Consider the following 21782-nt stretch of genomic DNA (forward strand, 5'->3'; position numbering starts at 1 on the left):
ACCTGAAAGGTTGATCCAAACGAAAAGGACAAGCAAACTACTGATACAAAATCAATGTCTTTCTAATGTTTGGCAGTGCCAGGAAACAGCAAACACAGTTTTTGCTTAAAATAGTCCCTGCAGTTTTGCTTAAAGAAAGAAATTTATCTTTTAAGTTTCAAACCACAAGATAGTAAGGGGTTAGCAAAGGGCTTGGGCTTATTTCCTTTAAAAACTGGGGATGCCGAACATGGACAGATAATTTAGGGTCACAGATAGTAAGAGGCACTTTCAATCACTCTTGAGATACTTAAAAAACAGGGGAGTACCATGGGCTGTAGAACCTGAGGAAACACATCCCTCTAGTGGCAAAAGCCTGCCAGGTAAGGAGAGAATTCTCTGTATTCCCCAGTTGTCAGAAGTGGTGTAGAAAAACAGCTATACAGTTTTGAAAATGCATGGCAGGTAAGTATGGGGATGTCCCAACTGTAGCTTGCCTTATTCACCCTGTGTCTTTCTTAATTTGTTCACGGTTAATGAAGGTCGCCTGGCACACTCCCATGTGAGTTTTGAAGGTGTGTAATCACAGAGCAGAAGATGGTAACTGTTCACCCAGCAGTGGTAAGATGACCCATAAAACCCATTAACCAATGTCAGCCTATACCATTCTCTCCCTGGTTTGATCCTTGCTCTTTAGCCATCCAGAAATCCTTTCATAACAACCTTCAATAAGAATTTTTCTTTTTTCTCCTTCTCCACTGTACTAAGCCTGTTACAGAAAGTAGAAACCTCTCTACAGCAGTATCAATAACTTTATATATTGGTAAAAATGTTAGATATGTAGCACTAAATAGGGAAATATTTTGTTTAATATTTGTCCACCGAGATCCTCCTTTCTCCTGAGAAGTTTTACGTGACGGAGCATAAACTTCAGCCAAGAAACTTTGAGGTTGTTTTCAACAGCCGAATGAAAGACTTAGACTTATAAAATCCTCTTAAAAATCTCTAAAACATTAATTTATATGCATCTAATGTTCAAGAACCTTTCCTTCACTTTCTACTCCCTCATCTGACAGTGTAGATCGCCATAGGTCAGGGAAAGGACTTTTATATTAATTGTGCCTTCTGAAAACACAGGAGCTATCTGAGGTAATAAAACCTCAGTAATGAAAAAGTATTTGTCTAAAGTGGTAGACATAACCCTAATAGTGCAATGATCTGAAGGTACTTTTCTTACTTAGCTCATCTTCCACCAATTATCTGACACAAGGCCCTGAGAAATAAACCTTATGAGTTTCCTTTATCTTTCACTTGAAACTTTAAATGCTAGAAATCACACAATGAAAACTAGTATTACCAACTTGTTTCACATATATTATGTCACAGAACATCACTGAGGAGTAATTCTTGGCAGGAGTAATTCAAGTGACGAATCAACATAAACATTGTTTATTTTTATTAATTTCCATCAGCAATCAGCAGGATGTCTATTCCATAGCTCAGTCACAATTTGTCCGTACACATTTAAGACCATGCATACTGTCCTAAAATTGTTTAGTTGTCAGGTGTGGATTTCATAGAATTGTCAACAAGGTTCTTATCAGGTGTTTCATAATGATACCAAGGCCCATCTCCCCGGTGTCTCATCAGTCTGCGTGCCTCCAACTCCATCAGCCTGAAAAAACCAGAACAATAGACACACTCAACATGGAGTTTATTGATGTACTGATGTTTAACAACAAGGCATTACTGACAATAGCAATGACTTCAGCATCTATAGTTTATAAATACTGCTCAAACACAGGCAATTCCAAACTGTGAAGGGTTCAACTAAAACATGAGTTATTGCATCCTTTCATTTTATTTTTTTTCAGCAAGTGGTTTCACAAAGGAGTAATAAAAATAATTGGCAGGAGTTTTTTCACAGGTTCTTGTCTATCTGTGAGCATTAGCAGGGGCAAAAAGAGCTCTCCATTTGCTGATTCAGGAAGACTGATCTCTATCTTTATAAATACCAAGTGTTTTGAAGAGAGTGTTTTCAACACTGCCCTTGGGTTTTTCTGGTAATCTTAATACTGAGAAGGCAGGGGAAAGAAATACCATAAGTTCCACCTTAGCACCCAGTGCAGCACTCAGGGTCAGGTGATCCACGACAGCACAGTATGTTATTAAGCAAAATCGAAGAGTCAACGACACCATGTATCAGTATTTTAAAACCATCAACTATATAATGTACCTCATTTCAGTTTTCTTTGCTTCAATATCAAGCAGAGCCATCTGTTTCTCATAGTCCTTTTCGGGGGGGTCAAGTACATAACGAGCGATCCAGCGACTGATGGGGTGCTGGAAAATATAAAAGCAGAGATTATTCATGCAATTCCCACACAGAAATGTCACCATAAGTGAATAATTTTGTTTATTCGGAGTCCTGGAAAGATGTCATTGCCTTATGAGTGCCATTCCAACCATAATAGTAAAGTTAAAAACAAGCACAACTATTTGTGACATCAGAACCCTAAAAAGCTGCATTTTTCTTGCAATTTTCAATGCAAAGATAACCTGCAGATGACTATCCTGCCACAAAATTAAAAGTTAATGTAAGACACGTGATTTATTTTCTGTTTGTTGTAAAGTTCTTCAAACTGCCACTGCAATCACTGAAATGGACTCCAAACCTTACTGTAATGAGTAACATTTCAAATTTTTGCTTTCATAGAGGGCATTTCACTAGGAACAAAAGTCTAAATGAGTTGAAATAGTCACAATAATATTGCTGAATTCAATTACTTCCTACCAGAAACCAAACAGTGCTTGCAACAATAAAATTAAAAACATTCAATCTTGAGTTTCTGACTATAAATATCTTCAGTTCTAGATATAAAAGCACGTGTGATATTGGACTGTAAAACAACACTGGCAAACAATACAAAAAAGGTCACTTTAAACTCTCAAGGTGTTGGAGAAAAGAAATAAAAGAAAAAAAGTTGTGTGCTATGAATGCAGAAGACTGTCCTTATCCTTTAGGAATATTATGGAAGAATTCTTGGCATACATCTTCAGCAGTTCACTTGCATAAAGTTACAGATCATTTGCATCTATTCGTGTCAATAAACAGATATGCAAGTTCTATAAAGCTGAAAAAAAGCAAGTACATCAAAATCATAACTGCACTATATGATTTTTACTACACTGATTCTCATCATCATACTCCATACATTTTACTCCCAAAAGTATCATCAAGACAAAGGCTGTCCATAACATGCCACCCTTCTACAAGTTACACTCACTTTGTAGTATTCCCAGTAATCTGGAACATAACCTTCGGGGATCTCTGCGAGTTCAGCTTCACCTGGCAAGGAAAGGAGAGGAAGAATATTTAATTCTATGATTATTTTTTCAAAGTACTTTATATTCTTCCTTTCATGTGAAGAGTACTTAATCCCTCAAAGTGAGCTCTATTCAGAAAGATTGGAATTGCAATTCCAATAGACTTTAAGTGACTCGACAAATGTCACTTGTGTAGACAAGTCACACACCAAAGGGGTGAAATTAGCAGAATACAGAAGAAACAACTCAGACCAAGTCCATAGAAATGCCCTCAGGAGCTGAAACGATGGATTTTTCCTAATTTGTCTATTAAATTAATCACATATTATTACAGCAGTAGATTTAACACGTTTTGCCAACCAGAATTTTGGCTTCTTTGCTTGATAAAAGGTGACAGCTCCAGTTGTGTTAAAGTAATACATAAAACAAGGTGATACAGACTCCTCATGTGAACACAGAACTGTTCATTAAACTTCACTGATGTTTGAAAGACTGTCCAAAGAGTGAGCCTTAAAGGATCTCTTCTTTTCTATCCAGCATGCTGAGTTTCCAGTTAATAACTCTGACATTGTACTTTGCTTAGCCATGACAGAGCACTCACCAATGAAGATGTTGACATATGTTATGAACAGAGCTGCTGGTATTCCTGTCAGGAATATGTAGAATCTCTGTTTAGGAGATAAAAAGAAACAGCATGGGAAACTCAGAATTCAGACAAAATTTACATGAGGTCTATCTGAAAATGATGCAAGAGACAATAATTCTTAGATTTGCATTCCTAGCTTAGACAGGGATGTTGTGTGCAAACACTGCTGTTTGATATGAGTTAATTAATGAACCAGAGCACATAAAGAGCAATGCTCTGTCAGCCCAGGAGTCAGTTCAGTTCAGCTTTCCCTCTCCCAGCAGGGTCTGTCTCTGCAGCAGTGACAGTAACACTTCCCTGAGCATCTTGGGATGACTGGAATGAGGCACTGGCAGCAATGCAATAACCCAACACAAATGCAACCACTGCTGGCTCTGGTGGCTGTGGAAGGCAGATAAAGGAAGCCTGAGCACGTGAAGGGAGTTGGATCAAACTGGCTGTTACCTGCCATAATAGGCTTTACCCAAAACGTGGCTTTTGAGGGGTCAAACTCAGGTCAGGCTCCCTAAATCTCACCTCTGGTGTTAGTGGCTTAGGCAAACCCTGCAGAAGAGTAACTAGTACATTTTAAAAAGGAGGATGGAGTGGAAAGCATTTGTGGGTTATGCATATGTGAACACAGACACATAATTTGAGAAGGCTACTACAGAAATAATTTAAGTACCCATCCCAACCTTTGCTATTCAGGCAGTCTTTTAACTTCATCTGTCCCTGATTTTACAGCATATGACAAAGAAGTCTTAAAGAGGACCTGCAATTCTTGTTTATGTGAATAGTGCCCACCATGTTTTAGATGTCATCACACAAACAATATAGAAAATTGTATTTTAGACACTCTTACACCATTTTCATGGGATGTGTTATACCAAATGCAATAAATTTTGTTTTAACTCACCAACAAGTTCAAAAATCGAGTATCATAAAAACTTGTTGCCTTAATAATAAACATTCTCTTCCCATGGCCACCGCTGTGTCGGACAGGAACTGAAAATTGAACCAAAGTGTTATGCTTTTGTATCCCACTGGTGATTACGCAGGACAAGGTCAAACACACATGTGAGGAAAGGAAGCAAAAAGTACATAGCAGTGCCTAAGTTGCCCCGAGCTGCTTTCTGGAGATTATCACTGTTCATCTGAACTAATTCCCTGTTTAGCTGGAATGAACACACTTTTTTCATAACTTTAAGTATGGACCTATTTCTGCCCGTAAGTCCCAACAAGCAAATCACTGTCACCATAAAGGGCCAAGTACACTGACGATTATTAGGACAAGAAGGCCACCCTCCCGCCCTTTTCCATCCATGTTTTACCCAAAAAAGGCAGTTTTTCAAAGGAACATCGACAGGCTGCACCTGCTCAGCCTCGGGCCCTCCCGTCCCCACAGCCCTCCCCTGGGCAGGGCACCTCTGCCCCGCTCCCCAAGGTCACCTCGCCCCCGGCACACGCGCCCCGCCGCAGCCCCACCGAGGCCGTACCGATGGTGCCGGGGAGGCGGGGGGCGATCCCGGTGATCCCGGTGTTCCCGGCGATCCCGGCACCTCCCGCCCGCCTCGCGGCCCAGGCCGCGGCCGCCCTCAGCACCAGGCTCATGGCCGCCATGGCTGGGACTGGCACAGGGCGGGGCCAGCAGCGCCGCTTCCCGCCACGGGGTGAAGCCGTGGCGCTGTCATCTTGGAAAAGGGCAAGTTCCTCCCTGCGCTCTCAGTTCGTCGTGAGGACGAGGGTTGAAGCCGGGATGCTGCCATCTTGGAAAAGGGCAAGCCCATTCCAATACTCCCCATCCTCAGTGAGGACGACCAGTGAAGCCGGGAGGGCGTCATCTTTGGAAAGGGCAGCTCCGTCCCGGTGCTGAGGGAGGCGCGGGGCGATGGCGGCGGCCGCGGTGATGGGGGCGCTGGGCCGGCGCCTCACGGCCGCGCTGCGGCTGCCCCGGGCTCGGCCGGGCCCTCCCGGGTACGCACCGCCCCGCGGGGCTCGGGCTCGGGCACTGGGGAGGCGGGCGCGGTTCCCGGGAGGAAGGAGAGGCCTTGGCGGGAGGAGAGTGTCCGTGTGTCCCGGTGTCCGTGTGTCCCGGCTCCTCTAACCGGGGGGCTGCACGGGGGTGTGTGACCTCAGGCACGAAGCGTTTCCCCGTGCCTGTTAAAGTTCTGCAGTCCTTGTGCTGGCGTTCTGTGCTTCACCGTGTTCGCAGCTTTTGCCATTAAGGCCACGAGGGAGGTCGTGGCTTCTCCCTGTCTGGAGACATTCCAAACCCACCTGGACGCGTTCCTGGGTCACCTGCTCCAGGTGACCCCCAGGTGACCCCAGAGGTCCCTTCCACCCCTAACGATTCTGTGATGTGCTTTTCTACAGCACAGCTCAAATTTACTCCTTAATTTTTGTTATTTATCTCTGAGTATAGAAAATTGATAATTAGATGAGACAAAGGAAAGGAGAAAACACCGAGATGAGATTTTTGGGAATAACCAAACCCATGTCTTTTCCTCCCAGAATGAAACAAACATTCTCATTTAGCTGCATGTTACTTTTCTTACTATACACAGTTTTCCTTCTAATTTTTATGCAGGTCAGCGCTGAACCTGTTCTACAAAAACCTGCCAAAAGTTGAGCCCGTCCATCAGGTGAAGCTCCTGCACACAACTCTGTCTCGGAGGGGTCTGGAGGAGTTTTTTGATGATCCAGGAAACTGGGGAGAGAAGACCGTGAAGTCTGGTGAGTTATATTTAGCATTTCTGATAATAATCTTTGAGCCACTTGTGCTCAGCTGAAATCTGACCTGTTTTTTTGCATCATAGGGAGTATTCAGGGCTACATAAAACTTATTTTTTTATGTGTATATGTACATACATCTACTTGTGCATCTTTATGCCTGCTAATTTTTGCTCTGTGTGTTGTGTTTGTGAAAGCAAATTGCTGTTGGGCAGAAAAATGTTTTGCTGTAAATCCTCTGCCTTGCTCTGAAGTGAGAGTGTGTCACAGGAGAGATGTTCTTTGATGAAATATATGGTCCTATGGAACAAAAGTAGTTCAATGTAAAGATTTGTCTTACAGCTTTCCCTTTTCCCAACATTTTGAAAACACAAAGACTACATGTAATTGCCCTTTTAATGTATTTGTATATTTAAAACAAATTAAATATCCCCAAGGATAGCTTTCCAAGTGAGTTTTTTTAAAAAGTGCTGCTTGTTCTGTTGATTCAGCTGAATGTGCTAATAGAAGCACTTTTTTTTTCTCAGAATAAGAGAATTTTATTCTACTGAATCATTGGGATTTGGTTTGTTTGGGTTTTTTTAATTTTTTACAGGGGATGCATGGAATATAAAGCAGCTGAGGGGCAAGAGCAGTGAAGACTTGCACAAACTTTGGTAAGTAAGCTTTAGTGAAGAAGCTCTTCTTTCAAAACTGCTCTGCTCTTTTTTTTAAAACATGGCTGGTGAACTTATGAGCCATAACTTTAGTCTGCCACACAGCTCTGCAGGCTCAAGCCTGCTTTGGGCTTGGATCAGCCCCAGTTCAGGCCCTGCTCAGAACACAGAAGCTGTGCTGCAGGTGGCTGTGGGATAGCTGTGTCCAGCACAAAGGTTTGGTGTGAAGATGCTGCGTTTGAACCCTGTGGGGGTTGCTTGAATTAGACAGAATTGGTTTTTAAGCATGTTCTGGTGGGGCTAGGCACTACTTTAGATCAGCGTGCTCAAGTCTGTGTTTATTCTGATCTTGACAGTCTCTGAGGCTCGAGGTTGCATCAACGCTCCAGACAACCTCTTCCAGGGCTGAACTAGCACTTAATTATTACTGTAAATAGTTTGTTCCTTGCTCTATCTTGTCCTTTTGCTATGCACCTCGAAGAGGAATCTGGCTCTTGGAAAAGACAACTTTGTGTTAACCTCTTTCCTCCCAAGCCTTCTTCATTCCAGGCTAAGTAAACGTGTCTCCCCACCTCCTCTTGTATGTCCTGTATCTCAGCCCTCCTCACTTCTACTGGGCTTCCTCCAGTTCGTCAGCACCTTTTTGCTTCTTTATATGAAGCCACCAGATACAGGATATGAGATTTTACTGTGCTCTCTCTAACAGGGTGGTAAGTGAATAACTGCTGAGGTATCCAGAAGTCACTTTTGAATGACTGTGCTTTCTGATCTAGGTACGTCCTGCTGAAAGAAAGAAACATGCTTTTAACTTTACAGCAAGAAGCAAAACGACAGCTCAAGCCTATGCCAAGTCCAGAAAGATTAGAAAAGGTAATTTGTTCATGCTGCATAAAAACACACCTCCTAAGTAAAATGGCTCAATGAAAGATGAAGTGTTTGTAAACTTGTTAAAGATATTTTCTTTAAATTAGCTCCCTGATTTTAGTATATGCACAAACACTGCCCAAGTCAGCAAATTTTCTGTCTGCTTCCTCTGCTTCCTCCCCACCCTGCCTCAGAGCTTTCTATACTTCCAGCATCAGCACTGGATGTGGCTTTATGCACAAGCCAGCTGGTCTTTAAACAAATATATGCCTATCAGTTATATCTGTCCTGCCATCAAGTGAGGTTTTTAAAGCACCTGTACCTTACTGTTCTTGTACACAGGGCCTGCTCAGCTGTTTCAGTCCACAACAGAGAGAACTCATGATCACACTGTAGTGTATTTTACCATTGTTTTTCCTTTTAATATTGTCTTAGGTCTTCTTTTGACATCTTTTTAATTGTCAGCATTGAGGGTTTTTTGCCCATACTGATACTATTTGTCATTTCCAGGTAGAAAAGTCTATGGAAAATATAGACTTGGTTGTCGAAGAAAGAGAAGTTGCTTTGAGGCTTTTACAGACTGGCCATGAAAAGCCAGTACCTGGAGAGTGGAGATACGACTTCTTGGGACGCTCCGTCTGGTATGGAAAACTTTTCTTCTGTGTGTGGATTTTTCCTGTGGTTTGTCTCTACCAGAAAATCCTTAGCTAATCAAGGAAGGATCCATACACTGTATACAAATCTATTTTCTGGCTAGCATTCAGGTGCTTCTTGAGTTTTGGCTTTGTTTTTTTACAATGTAATTATAATTGTTGCTAAATCATTCAATGGCAAACTCCACCATTAATTATAAGAAAATTAGTTCCATGTAAGTAATTTGATTTCTGTGCTCGGAGAATGTAATCACTTTTATCTGTCTCTTAACAGGTACAATTTCAAGGAATGGCCAATACCATGGCACTTGAATGAAAAACACAAAAGGAAGAGATTCTATTACTTACCTCATGTGAACCACTTCATCAGGTAAAAAGATTTTTTTTTTACATTGAAGGTTATTTTCTGTTCTGTTCTTCGGTTCTCCTCATTCCAGCTTTACAGGGAAAAAATAGTAGTAATCTTTTGTTGTATTTACAGCTAGTAGACTGAAAATGAGGCCTTTTTAAATTATAGCTTGCTCTGTTCCTTTTTCTGTTCCCATTTTAGTTACTGAGACATGGTTATGCAGTTGCACTGTGAAAGTAACTTCACTTGCAGACTACCAAAGATCCTCCCAGAGGCTGAATTTCTGTAGAACTCAGAAACAGAAGAAAAAATAATTGCCTGGCAGGGTCTTTTACTTAACCAAAGCAAATGAATATTGAAGTTGTTAATCACCAACAGCCTCTGTCTGATTAGCGTGGGTGAGCTCATTAAGGTGGTCCCAGTTGTATGGAAATTAACGAGAGCAACTTCTCTGTTTTAGACTCAGACTTGAAAAATTCTTACGTAAAAGGGCAAGAAGGCAAAACCTGGAGAGGACAAGGCGGAAGGTCTTGGAAAGGAAGTTCCCTCACCTTGCTCTGAAGTCTCAGAGCCAGTAACATGCTGGAAGAGCACTGCAAGCAAGTGGTTGAGTGTCTGTGATGGAACATGAAACATGTTCTGAAACCACAAACTACTCCACTGAGCATTCCAGAGCCTCCTTTATTTTTTTAATGCCACATTCGACTTAAATAAACTTGTGATCTGGAATTAAAAAGCAGTTTTAGTGCCCAACTGAAATCATACCATTTGTTCCTAGAAATATCTGATAAATGATGTCAGCCAGCTGTTTCAAGAGTGAGACATCCATCAGTAACAGTGAGGAGCAGCAACCGAGTGCCAGGTGACAGTATGAAATGTCAGGATAGTGTTTATCTGGCTTTGCTTAACAAGTATGTGTTAAAACCAGGTAGAAAAAATTAAAGCAGCTGAAGTCACATGAACCTTTTCCCTGATAGTTTTTCTTACATTTTTACTGATATATTTTTCTGAACATTTTTGTTGCATTACAGGTAAGTTACTCAAGTCACATTTGCTTTCTGCATAAGTGCTTTGGAAAATAGGCTTTTCAATCTGCCATGATTAATTTTTCCCCCTGCTTTCAGTGTGGCTTCTTAAGAGTATGCAATATTTCACATGGGAATTTTAACAATGCCATCATCATCCTAGATTTGTATGACAAATTCAAACACTTCTCCAAATGCTTTTCTGCAGAGTGTAAAATGCTTGAAGACTGCAACAGTCTTCTGTAAAACTGAAGTAGAAAGGTATCACTGCTGGTCTCAGTTTATGGAAATACCTACTTCATGAAAGCTTTTACCTCCTCATGAGTTTTTTTTTGAAATTTAGACTAAAGTCACAAATACCAGCCTTTTGGGAAGCAAAAGTAATCTGGTGAAACACTGCAAGGAAACCATTACTGTTTCCTGTCAATATTTATCTCCATCATTTTGGCCTTCATTTACTCCTCTGCATCACACAGAATATCCACTGCTTAAACACAGAATCTTTACAGCACAGAGAAAATCCCCCCAAAGTGTTTTGCTCTCCCTCTGCTGGTGGAATATTCAGATATTCCCACCCTACTGCCATTCTTTTAGGATATGCAGAAGAAAAAAGTTGATGTAATAAAATCTAAGCACGAGTCACAGAAGGAAAGATTAAAATGCATCACTTACTGCAGAGTGCCAAGGTAGGAATTCAGTTGCCATTCTATGTTTCTTTTGAATATGAACTAGGCTGAGTCTTTTCCAGAATAACAGCAGGTGACTCCAATCACTTAGGGCAGCTGCTGCAGTTTGCCTCATTTAGAGATGTGGTTTATCCATAGCTTTGAAAATGGTTGAGCAACTTTGCCTCAAGAGCAACTCCTGGTTCTCACAATAAAGACAAAAGCAGACTGGTTTGATAAATTACTTTATTGTTTGGAGGTAATGTGAAACTTTTCAAATAGAGGCCTCATAATTATTTACCCACAAGGTCTTTTAGGACAAAAATGCAGCAGTACTGTTTACTTTCTGTTTATTTTTTTTAGATCAGTTAAATTCTATTTGGTTTTCCACAGCTTTTGAGATAAGGAGCAAAACTTCATTGTGCCCCACAACAGACCATCACACAGCTGTAAATTAAACTAAGCTTAACAACATTGAGCTGCATCTTGACAGCCAGTTCCTGCTGAACAACAAAAAAAAATCATTCCCATTGTTGTGGCCCTGAGAGCACTTTCCCCATGCAAACACAGGCACTTACTGACCCTGCTGGAGTCCCCGAGGGGTTCGGAGCAGTGTGACACAGCAGCTGCCCCTCGGGGTTACAGTTCCTGCAACAGTGTCAAGCCAGACACGCTGACTTTTCTCCCAGCCCTGGAGAGGCAACTTTTTATCTCAATTTCCCTGGCTCAAACAAGTTCTGCTTCTCACCTACATCGCCAAAGGCATTAAATACATTCTTAGAAAGCAGGTGGAAAGCATTGATTGCTTAGTGAAACGAAACTGCTCCGTAATAAAAGATTAGCAAACCAGTGCTTAATGAAACATTCAGCCAGTGGAATGTAACACTTTCGTGAGACAGTAAAAGCTTAGACCAAACTAGTTACTGAATACAAACTTTCAGCTTTTAAAACAGAGAGTAACTTTCTCTGCAAGTACTCACAAAGTTGCTCAAATATAAAAGAACAAATTTTATTTTTTTAAGAGAGAGAGGATTAAGAGCAATTTAAGGCCAAAGTACCAGCAAGGAAGACTAATATGTGAAAGTAGACAAATATTTAATAAATAAGCACAGGCATTTGCAAGGTTATGCCTCTATCTATTAGCTAACCTGTAAAGCTGTTCCCAGGAAAAGATTCTAGAGAAAATAGATATTTATACAAAATTATAAAATGCTTGTTACATGAATTATTGCTTTACAAGGGATGTAAACATCCTTTTTCTATGATAGTACCAATTGGGGGTCTCAAAATTTCTAAGGTTTGTTAAAATGGAACTTGAATTATGCAAAAAAAACCAATATAAACTTTCTACAAAAAAGAGTCCATCCCATTCCTGAGTATGCTAAAGCTATGAAACAGAAGGAGCACCGAGCAGGCAGCAGTTTTCACAGTAAGAGGTCTTAAGGACATTTTCTTTCTACACACTGTTTCCCTCCTTCTTCATATTCTTGTTTAGAAATCCACATCTGTTGAAAAGTACCCTACAAAAAAAAATAAAATGAACACACAATAAAAAATTAATCAGAAAACAAATTAAGGTTAATTGAAACATGATTAGCTTTTCCTACGAAGGAAAACAAGCAAGTCCTTACATTAAATGAGGTAAAAGGACTTGACTTGCTTAACTATTTCTTCCCTTGAGTTTTACAGTGCCAGTGATTAAATTCAAGGCAGCAAATGCAGTACCAAATGCTGATTTCAGTTTCCCTTTTCTATGCCGATAAATTAATCTCCACAAACCCTTTCAGTACTCAGTAACTTGTAGAACTAAGCTCAGAAATATGGTACAGAAACATGTTTGTTACTTTCATGGTCTTCTGGATATATGTCATTTCTAGAGGCTGTATTTCAAGCCTGCACCTTGCCAATAGAAATGGGAGTACATGGAAAGATGTTTTCACTGCAAATGCTCATGTCTGTTTATTAAATACATTCTCTTCATCTCACCATGAGGATGGCCCAGAAGATTAGGATTGCTACAGTAGCACAAACTGTAACACACACTTATTGGGAATTAGCTTTTTGGGTGACAGTGCTGCTTAGCACAGCAACACAGGTTCACTCACCAAAGAAGCCAAAATTGAGCCACCAATCCACGAGCTGAACCTCCGCTCCACAGTCGTGTTGTTCGCTATCAACTTCAGGCGCATGCTCTGAGCAGAAAGGGAGGCAAACCAGAACAATCAAATTGCAGGCTGGCCACTTTCAGGGACAAGCACAAGGAACTTGGTGTGCATACCAACATACAGGTGAAAAAGGTCCATTTTAGTAAATTTGCAATATTGCTCATTTGCCCTCTATCTAGAATTCAAGAACAGCTGCAGTGGATCAGGACATGCTGTGGTTTTTACCTTGTCTCCCAATAGGGAGCAGCAGCAAATGCTCAAGGGAAGCAACAGGGGAGGTGAAGAGCAATTGTATCACAGTATATACTGTCATCTCCAACACTGCACTGGGACTAAAATGTCTAATGTTGCTGAACTTAATCTTTCTTGGACCTCTTTTGCTTTCAAAATGCCTTGTAGCAATAAAATCTTTGAATTTCAATGGGTTCCTCCTCAGCAGTCTTTCCTAACATGCACACTTTCAGAGTTGTTACAAGCTGAACATTTCTCCTTGAATATGAAAATGCAAGAAATACCATAAGCTGTATCTATTCTCATGAACACAGTGTAAAACTATTAATGCTTTCTTTGACAGTAAGTGATTAAAAATTTGTATGTAAGTATGTTAAATCACCAGGGTTTTGCCTATGAGTAAGTTAAGCTGTCTGCAAAATTGAGGAAAAACAATTCCCATGAAAAAGTGACAAAGACCTCAACCAGAAGGACTGAATGTTCCTCAAGTTAGTCAGCAACATTTTGGAAAAGAGGCCATCAAGGGAAATACTGACTATTGCTTAGGGATAATTACAGAACTTAGGATCACAGTCTGAAAGCAGGAGTGGAATAGGAAAATATTCAAGGATATTGGAATTTATTTTGCATAAAAAGTTTTCAAGACTTCTTTCTTTTCTTTAAAGAAGGAGATTTCTTACCCTGCAGAATCTGTTCAGCTTTCTGGTTCCTAACAAAGTCAAGGCTAGGATACATGTTTGTGTATTTACAGGGTAGAAAAGCAAAATGGTAAGTATTCAAAGCAGTAGTTGAAAGAGTTGCTTTACCGGTGGAGTTTTCTGAGAAAGCTCTCTGTTCAATCTGTCTGTGAAACTCTGTATTAGGGTGTTTCCTCCTGCTACAATCACGCTGCCATAGAGGCCCTAAAAAGAGAAAAAACAACCTACAGCATTAACTCTGGAATCATTCTGGAAACAGTTGTTACTCACACAAGTACATAAAGTCAACAGCAACAATACATCACTGGATGCCAACAGTGTTGCTCTCCCAATTCAATTACTGACTTAACACTTTAAAAAGTATTCCAAGACAGCTTAATATTAAACTATAGAGGAAGACAGAAGCCGCATGCTTAAGGATTCTAAATGATTTCACAGAACAATTTCTGCTATGGAGAACCTAAACCTACAGACCTTCCCTGTATCTGAAGTGCTGGTTTTCCTTCAGCTGGATGCAACCACAAAAGCAAGTCCTACAGCCCTGTGACTGTTTTCTAAATCACAAATACTGCAGGTGGTGAACACACACCATGGCCCAGGTTATTAAGCCTGCCTGATGTGCCTGTTGAGAGGAAAAATTTTTGGAACAAAATGCAGTCTTGTATCAAACTTGAATCTTTTCAAATTGACACCTGAGAAAGGTAGAGCGCAGGTTTTAAAAAGTTTTTCTATTAAACCTCCTTCTCTTTCTTCTACTCTCTATAAATTCCATATGCTTTCTAAACATAACCAATTACATCTGCCATGGCTAAAAATAGCAGTCAAAGTTATGAACATAAAATGTTCATCTGAAGCCAGTCCAGGGCACATTATGCAGTGCAGCCACAAAATCTGCACATTAGATATTTTCATATAGATAGAAATATTAAGTAAAAGTTCTGATTTAACATTTTGTAAGAAAAAACAGTAATGGTGCGTATCCCTATATACAAATATGTTAAGGCTTACAGAATTATTCTAATGCATTTATCATTATCCTAGTAAATCCACATTTCTTCATCAACAGTGTTCTAGTCCCAAAATTGTGTATCAGCACAAAAATATCTATGCCTTAAAATAGTCCCTGGCTGGCGAACACTTACCGGCCTGATGTCGATGTCACACATTCCCACGCTGGTTGTGACAACGTGGCTCACACCCAACATCGTGTTACCAGATAAACCCTGGAAGTAAAATCAGGAATCTACACATCATTGCTTCAGAACAGCAAGGCATAGAAAAGCCCTGAATAAGTTGAATTTACAAGTATTGCTCAAGTGGGAGCTAAACATTTTATTTAGGGAGGGGAAAAAAAGACTTCCATGTTCCCAGTCAGTCCATCACCACCTACTCTGAACATTTCATCCTACACTTGCCCAGTCCTGGTAAGATGGGAAGTGCCACCCCCAAGAGAACCCCACAGTGCAAATACACACATCCACACATGAATTTAAGAACACCATTCAAAAGGAAGCAAAGTGATAACTAGCAATGCAAAGCCTTCCAATTACACCTGTCACAGTGGTTTTACCTTTACATTAGAAGGGTCAAACAATCCCTCGGGAATTTTCAGACGCTCAGCACCGAAGTCACAGTTGTAGCCATTGGGGAACTCGTAATGAACTGTTGGCATCTGTGCTGCTACCCTGGAGCATCAGCCAGAAAACAACACACTAAAGTGCTCTGTAAACAGGCCGTCAGGTTATCCAAGCAGTGTTACAAACTAAGGATCCATTGGGAATATTGCGATTGATTAGCTTACATTTTCGATAATAATAATTATGATCTAATCTCGGAATATTAAATAAAAAGCTAATCACCTGGATGTATGCTGTGTCCCTACTTTCATAAATGAACAGTTTTTAGATAAAATCTTCCTCCATAACAAAGCCAGCCAACAGCAATGAACAGGCTGAGCACCCCATGCACAACTGGTAACTAATTTCACAAGAAGGAAAAAAGTAACGTACTGTTCATCATAGGTTGAATCTGAAACTTGGAGGACAGAAGCTTGGAAGTCCTGAATGACACACTACGGAATTAAGAATAATATGGTTATAAGAATTTCAGTCTTCAATTTTATAGAATTTATAGAACTGGTACTGACTTTTTAAAGATTTTCTAGTTCTTCTTTTCTAGTTCTTCAAGAGAAAACTCTGATATACTTGCAAACAAAACTTATCCATGGGACACTCAGGGCAGCTGAGAGCAGGAGGAACAACCTACTTACGTTACACATGTAGTTGTGCCAAGACCTGGTGACCTGCGGTAACTTCTCTTTTCTCTTCCAGTTTGCTGGGGAGCCCTCACGAACTGCCTCCTGAGATTGAAGGGTACACGATCATCAGTTGGCCATTAAAGTCTCTGCCCAAGAAAACACTTGCTAAATAAAGTTACTTTCCCACCTTTGAAGCAATCATATATGGAGGAATTAACTCTATGTTCATTTCCTGAAACAATTCCCGACACTGCATAGTAATAAAGTCTCCTGCAAGTGGTGATTTTACAATACCTAGAAGACAAAAAGGAGATCCAAAATCAAAAATACCCAACCTGGAAAGTACCAAAATCATGAATAAACTCTCCCAACTAACTCTTTGTCCCACTAGGGTTTTTTTTTTCCAGTTTAAGGGGTTACACAGATTTTAAAACAATGACAAAACTGTACAAGCAGAAATCAAGTAAACTCAACCTCGATACTGCAATGGTGTTACCCATCAAAGTTTTTACCTTGCTGAAGCACATATCCATCATGCACTGGAATAGCAGTGGTGTGTGTTGCTCCACTATCCAGAATGAGACCTGTAGATCTCCCATTAGCAAAGCTGGCCAAAACGATTAAGGAAAATACTGTAATTTTCACTTCAGAAAAAAATGTTGCCATACAGTTAGAGCATAACCAGGAATGAGGGCCCCAGTGTTATTCCTTGGCTCCACAAAGGGATTTGTCATTTTCCAGTGTACACCATCTTTCTGTGAAGTGCACACCCTTGTAAAGAGAGCAGCATTTAACTTCCATGTGTGAACTAACTTAAACTTTGGATGTACAAAGGTGAGATTTCACATCCACCCTATGCAAGCAAGCTCTAAGTGCACCCAACTCCTTTAGCCTCTGAAGCTGAAAAGATTAGTTGAAAATAATTACAAATATTCTTCTTAAGGGTATGAGAACTTCATATTTAGTATTATAGTGTGTACAACACCATGTCAGGTCTGTAATATTCTTATCCATGGTATACAATGGCAAAAACAATACTAATAAAAAAGATTTGGCCTCCAAGGAAAACAGTCAAACTGGGAGAACTTCCTCCAATGCTTTAAAGTTCATAAATGGAATTTGTTTACTTCCTCCTTAGATGTTTATGGAAAAATCAATTTGAAAGAAGTTAGATGTGCTGTTATAATTCAAATTGTCTGGAATAGGCCACAATCTCCTGGAAGAAGGAAAAAAAACCCCATGCAATGAAATATTTTGAAGGATACGCTGTTAGAACTGCAGTTTTACACAAGAAAAAAGCAGGGATGTTGTAGTGCTCAAACATCAATTCTGTCAGCTTTTCACGCTTTGCTCTTGTATTCCACTAAAAATAACAAATCCAACCCACAAATAAGTGACCAAAAGGAACACGTGTTGGCACACTGAAAGACTGCTACCACAATAAAGAACAATTAGAACTGCAGACAGTTTCAACTCAGACCAAAATTCCACAGAGACAGATTTCTAGTAATCTACTTCTTTAGAACCTTTATTCCAGTTATACTACAATGAATTAATGCTTATCAATCCCATAAAAGTGATACACATCTTTGCTGTTACAACAGAGATTTCTTTACACTTCTACAGCTCTTCCACTATCAGTCTCTCCAAGAACTCTCTACAGCAAGTACCGTGCCCTTTCCCATGGGGAAAGCTACATGAAGTAACTTGCCCTGTGGGAAGAAAAACAAATCCAGATTTTCCAGTTTCCAAGGTATCTTTCTACAGCTCTACTGTAGTTGTTATTAAGCCAGGATATATCTCAAATATTCAACACACTACTGAAAATGCTTTTTCATGTAAGGAGAATGTTAATGGAAACCTCTATTCAGACACCCACTGAGCCATCAAACATGAAACAGCCACTGCAAATTCATCTGCACTCCACAAGCTGCAATTCAACAGAATGGAATAATGAAAATCTTTTTCATAAAATTTTATTAAAGAAAGGCATAACACCTGTATGGCATTTCTACCTTTTCTACTCTGACTTCAAGATCTGCCCTTCAAACACTGAGCGTTATTAAATGACAGAAACCTTGTCCACTGATTTGCCCAGAAATTTGCGTTCATCCACTTCAGCCTTACAGGACCACTTACATAGACAGAAAAATTGAAATTTCTCCATTATAAATGTTATTCTGTGTAGTGGTAAGGCCAAATGAAACAACAGATTTTCAATGGTATTTATTAAGTGTAACTTATATATAAGACAGCTAAAAATCTTTTTTCTTTTATTCTAGGCAGTAAAATCTCTTTTTTAAAATTTTGACTTCTTTTCAATAAGCAAGAAACAATAACATATTGCAAATACTTTCTAATAGAACTCACACAAACTATTTCAAATTGGGGTTTTTTAGACATTTTCCAGAACCTGGCAAAGTATTTTAAAATTGTCATTTATGAAGCTAAGATTTAAAACTTGTCACCTAAAAGCCAATGTCAGACTTATCCAAGACTAATAATTTGCAGAGTCAGCAAAAAGACTTAGTAAAATGCAAAGCTGCTTTTACTCACTGGTGCTTCAGACATAAGGACAGGATGCAAACTGGCTTCAGATTTAATATGCATCTTGTAAGTGTGATCCAAAATTGCCTGGAAACTATCCCAGTCTTCAACTGAAACAAGATTGAGGCAAGCAGATTAGTTGCTTCTATTTCATTTCATAAATACACAAAGGTTTTCCAATTTTATTTTTTTTTTGCACAGAGCTCCTTAGTCAAAAGCTATGCCAGCAGGTACACAACTTCCTTAACAGCTCTGCAGAATTCTCTTCCTCCACAACCATAATGATTTCAAGAATTAATCCTGACAGTCCACCAACAGTGAAAACCAACCATATACCAAGCAATTTGTAAACCTGGTATCTATTATTACAGCTTGTTTCCTTACATAGCACCTGTTGACATGAAAGCTACAACTTTCTGCAGCCTGGCTATGCTATTTTAAAATCAGGTAGAAAAATAAAGAGCACCATACTCATTCCATTTTTTAAAGGTGAAATGGCCTCCATGTTCTCCCTTGGGACTCGCAGGGCATTGGTGTCTATGTAGTAAGTCGGGCCCCCTTGTTTGCCTTTGTCACCATCAATCTCCATCAGGGTGGTGCCATTGTCCCTTTCCAGCACCACACCAATGGCTGTTGGAAAATCAACCTGTAAGGCAAAAAGCAATCAGTATATGAGCACTAATAATGTTTTGGATGTTGGTTTTTATCTCACAAATTCAGAGGTTTCCTTAGATAATACAGTTATAATGAAACACAGTGCAATCTGAAAAGCTGTAACTCACAAACACGACCTAAGGCATAATTTCATATTGTATTTCCATGGAGGTATAAAGATTCTCACCTTTGGACAGTCCTCCCCTGCATAGCCAGCTCTCACTGTGTACGAGCCAATGTCAAATACCAGAGCCCCAACTTCATCTGAAAAGATTGTTAATAAATAGTGAATGGTTATTAAACTCTTCTGCAATCCTGACGTTTCCCTGTCCACTACCCGCTTCGCTTGCAAAAGGAGAAAAGCAAATCCAGGCATGAAGGACAGGAGAGGCTTCTCTGTCCAGAACTCCAGTTAACAGGGCGCTGTTGGAAGCTCGGACCGGCTCTATCCGGGGCACTGCAACCCCTTCCTCTCATGTGAGTAAAAAGGGAATTTTAACAGACGGGAAAGAACGTAGCTGCATCTAAACAGATCACAAGACAAAGCTTTCAAAAAGTTATATCTTATTAGCCGTACGACGGCAGGCAAGCCCGGAGCTCCCGAGGGGGATCGGGATGAGGAAGGTGGGACTGGAAACAAGCGACTGGACCGGTGAAGGGGCCACAGCACGGAGCGCTCTCACCCCTGCGGACCCCGACCTCCGCTGATCTCTGCCCTCCCTAAAGCAAAATCCTGTCTGAAACCACGGCCCGGACCGTGGAGATCACGGGGGGAACCGCACGCCGGTCCCGCAGCGCGGGGCCCTCCCCCGGCGCCGCTGATCCCGCCCAAGGCCGCGGCCCGGCCGGCCCCGGGGGCGCTCCGACGCCGACAGGGACACAAACAAGGCCAAGGCCGCCGCCCACCCCTCACGCGTGGGGGGCGGAGGGGCCGGAGGGTCCCGGGCCGGGGGAGGCGGGAGCGGCTGCGGGATCCGCACGCGCCGCCTCGCGGGGCGGGGGAGGGGAGGGCCGGACTCACCTCCCCCGTACACGCCGCCGCTCATGGCTGCTGCTGGGCCCGGCCCCGCCGTCCGCACTGCCCGCGCCGCCCGGCCCCGCCGCCCGCTCCGCCCGCGCCTCCTGCCGCCGACCCGGCAACAAAAGCGCCGCGGCCGCACTCCCGCCCGCGCCTCGGCCCGACCCGCAGTGCCACCGCCCGCCCGCCAATGGCAGCGCCGCGCGGGCACAGCTGGCCAATCGCGACCGGTGGAAGGCGGGGCTGTGCCGCAGGCAGCCAATCGTGAGGCGGGACGCGGAGGGCGGGCAGGGGAGGGAGCGTGGAGGGAGGGTGAGGAGAGCGGGGCGGGAGGGGGTGAGGAGAGAGGGGCGCAGGGGAGAAGGGCGGGGAGGAAGGGGAAATCAGGGTCGGTAGGGGTGGAAGGGACCACACTGGGGCACCTGGACCAACCTCCCTGATCCAGTAGGGTCGTCCCAGAGCACGTGGCACAGGATTGCGTCCAGACAGCTCTGGTCTATCTGCAGTGAGAGAGAGACTCCACACCCTCTCTGGGCAACCTGTTCAGTGCGCAGTCACTGCACAGTAAAGAAATTCTTAGTTGTGTTCAGGTGGAACTACCTGTGCATCAGTGTCTGCCCGTTGCCTGGTGTCTCCCTGCTGGGCAGGGCCGGGCAAACAGGCCACAGGCAGCGACAGGACGAGAGAACAGCGCCTCAAGCTGCTCCAAGGGAGGTTTAAGTTGGTCATTAGAAAGCCTTTCTTGACAGAGTGATTAGGCATTGGAATCACAGAATCACAGACTATTCTGAGTTGGAAGGGATCCACAAGGATCATCGCGTCCAACTCTTAGGTCAGTGGTCCATACAGGGGACTGAACCCATGACCTTGGCGTTATTACAACGAAGTTTTAACCAACTGAGCTGATCTCAGTCTGCCCAGGGAAGTGGTGGAGTCCCTAGAGGTGTTTTGGCAAACACTGGATGTGGCACTTGGTGCCATGGTCTGCTTGGCCACAGGTTGGACTTGATAGTATCAGAGGTCTTTTCCAACTTAATTGACTGATTCTGTGATTCCCCTGCTGCTGTAGCTGCTCTGCTGGGGCTTTTGCACCGAGAATAAAACATGTTCGAAGTAGATCTTGATATCCCCACCTCGTGCTGATCCCTTCTCGCTCGGGGCACAGCCTGGACCCCCCGGGGTTGGTGCGGGGCAGCGCTGGGCAGTTCGGACCCGCAGCTCAGCCCCCATTGCAGCTGGACTTGTAATTGGGATTCCACATCGCCTTGTTTGGTGTCGAGTGCTCAGCCAAACCTTGTGTGCAGCCAGAGAGGGGAAACTGTGAAGTTGTAGGAATTCA

General features: G+C 42.0%; 3 protein-coding genes across 3 annotated transcripts; 1 reads left to right on the top strand and 2 right to left on the bottom strand.

The window, feature by feature from the left end:
• Positions 1–1399: 1399 nt before the first annotated feature.
• On the bottom strand, positions 1400–5585 carry NDUFB5 (NADH:ubiquinone oxidoreductase subunit B5). The gene is made up of 6 exons (XM_071565972.1): positions 5428–5585; positions 4848–4936; positions 3908–3974; positions 3267–3328; positions 2216–2322; positions 1400–1654 (listed from the first exon to the last, which is right to left on the bottom strand). Exons 1-6 carry the CDS (start codon positions 5549–5551, stop codon positions 1534–1536), a joined length of 570 nt encoding a protein of 189 aa, XP_071422073.1. The 5' UTR covers positions 5552–5585; the 3' UTR covers positions 1400–1533.
• A 126-nt stretch (positions 5586–5711) lies between these two features.
• On the top strand, positions 5712–9922 carry MRPL47 (mitochondrial ribosomal protein L47). The gene is made up of 7 exons (XM_071565971.1): positions 5712–5905; positions 6519–6664; positions 7257–7317; positions 8091–8187; positions 8692–8822; positions 9109–9204; positions 9644–9922. Exons 1-7 carry the CDS (start codon positions 5820–5822, stop codon positions 9759–9761), a joined length of 735 nt encoding a protein of 244 aa, XP_071422072.1. The 5' UTR covers positions 5712–5819; the 3' UTR covers positions 9762–9922.
• A 1179-nt stretch (positions 9923–11101) lies between these two features.
• Positions 11102–20593, bottom strand: ACTL6A (actin like 6A). The gene is made up of 14 exons (XM_071565970.1): positions 20447–20593; positions 19613–19689; positions 19243–19417; positions 18781–18881; positions 17490–17587; positions 16737–16831; positions 16412–16518; positions 16237–16326; positions 15977–16038; positions 15538–15652; positions 15110–15190; positions 14076–14171; positions 12979–13065; positions 11102–12393 (listed from the first exon to the last, which is right to left on the bottom strand). The coding sequence occupies exons 1-14, from the start codon at positions 20469–20471 to the stop codon at positions 12313–12315; spliced, it is 1290 nt and encodes a 429-aa protein (XP_071422071.1). The 5' UTR covers positions 20472–20593; the 3' UTR covers positions 11102–12312.
• Between the last annotated feature and the right edge of the window lie 1189 nt (positions 20594–21782).

Source organism: Pithys albifrons, chromosome 11, assembly GCF_047495875.1.
Source record: "Pithys albifrons albifrons isolate INPA30051 chromosome 11, PitAlb_v1, whole genome shotgun sequence".
NCBI lineage: Eukaryota > Metazoa > Chordata > Aves > Passeriformes > Thamnophilidae > Pithys > Pithys albifrons.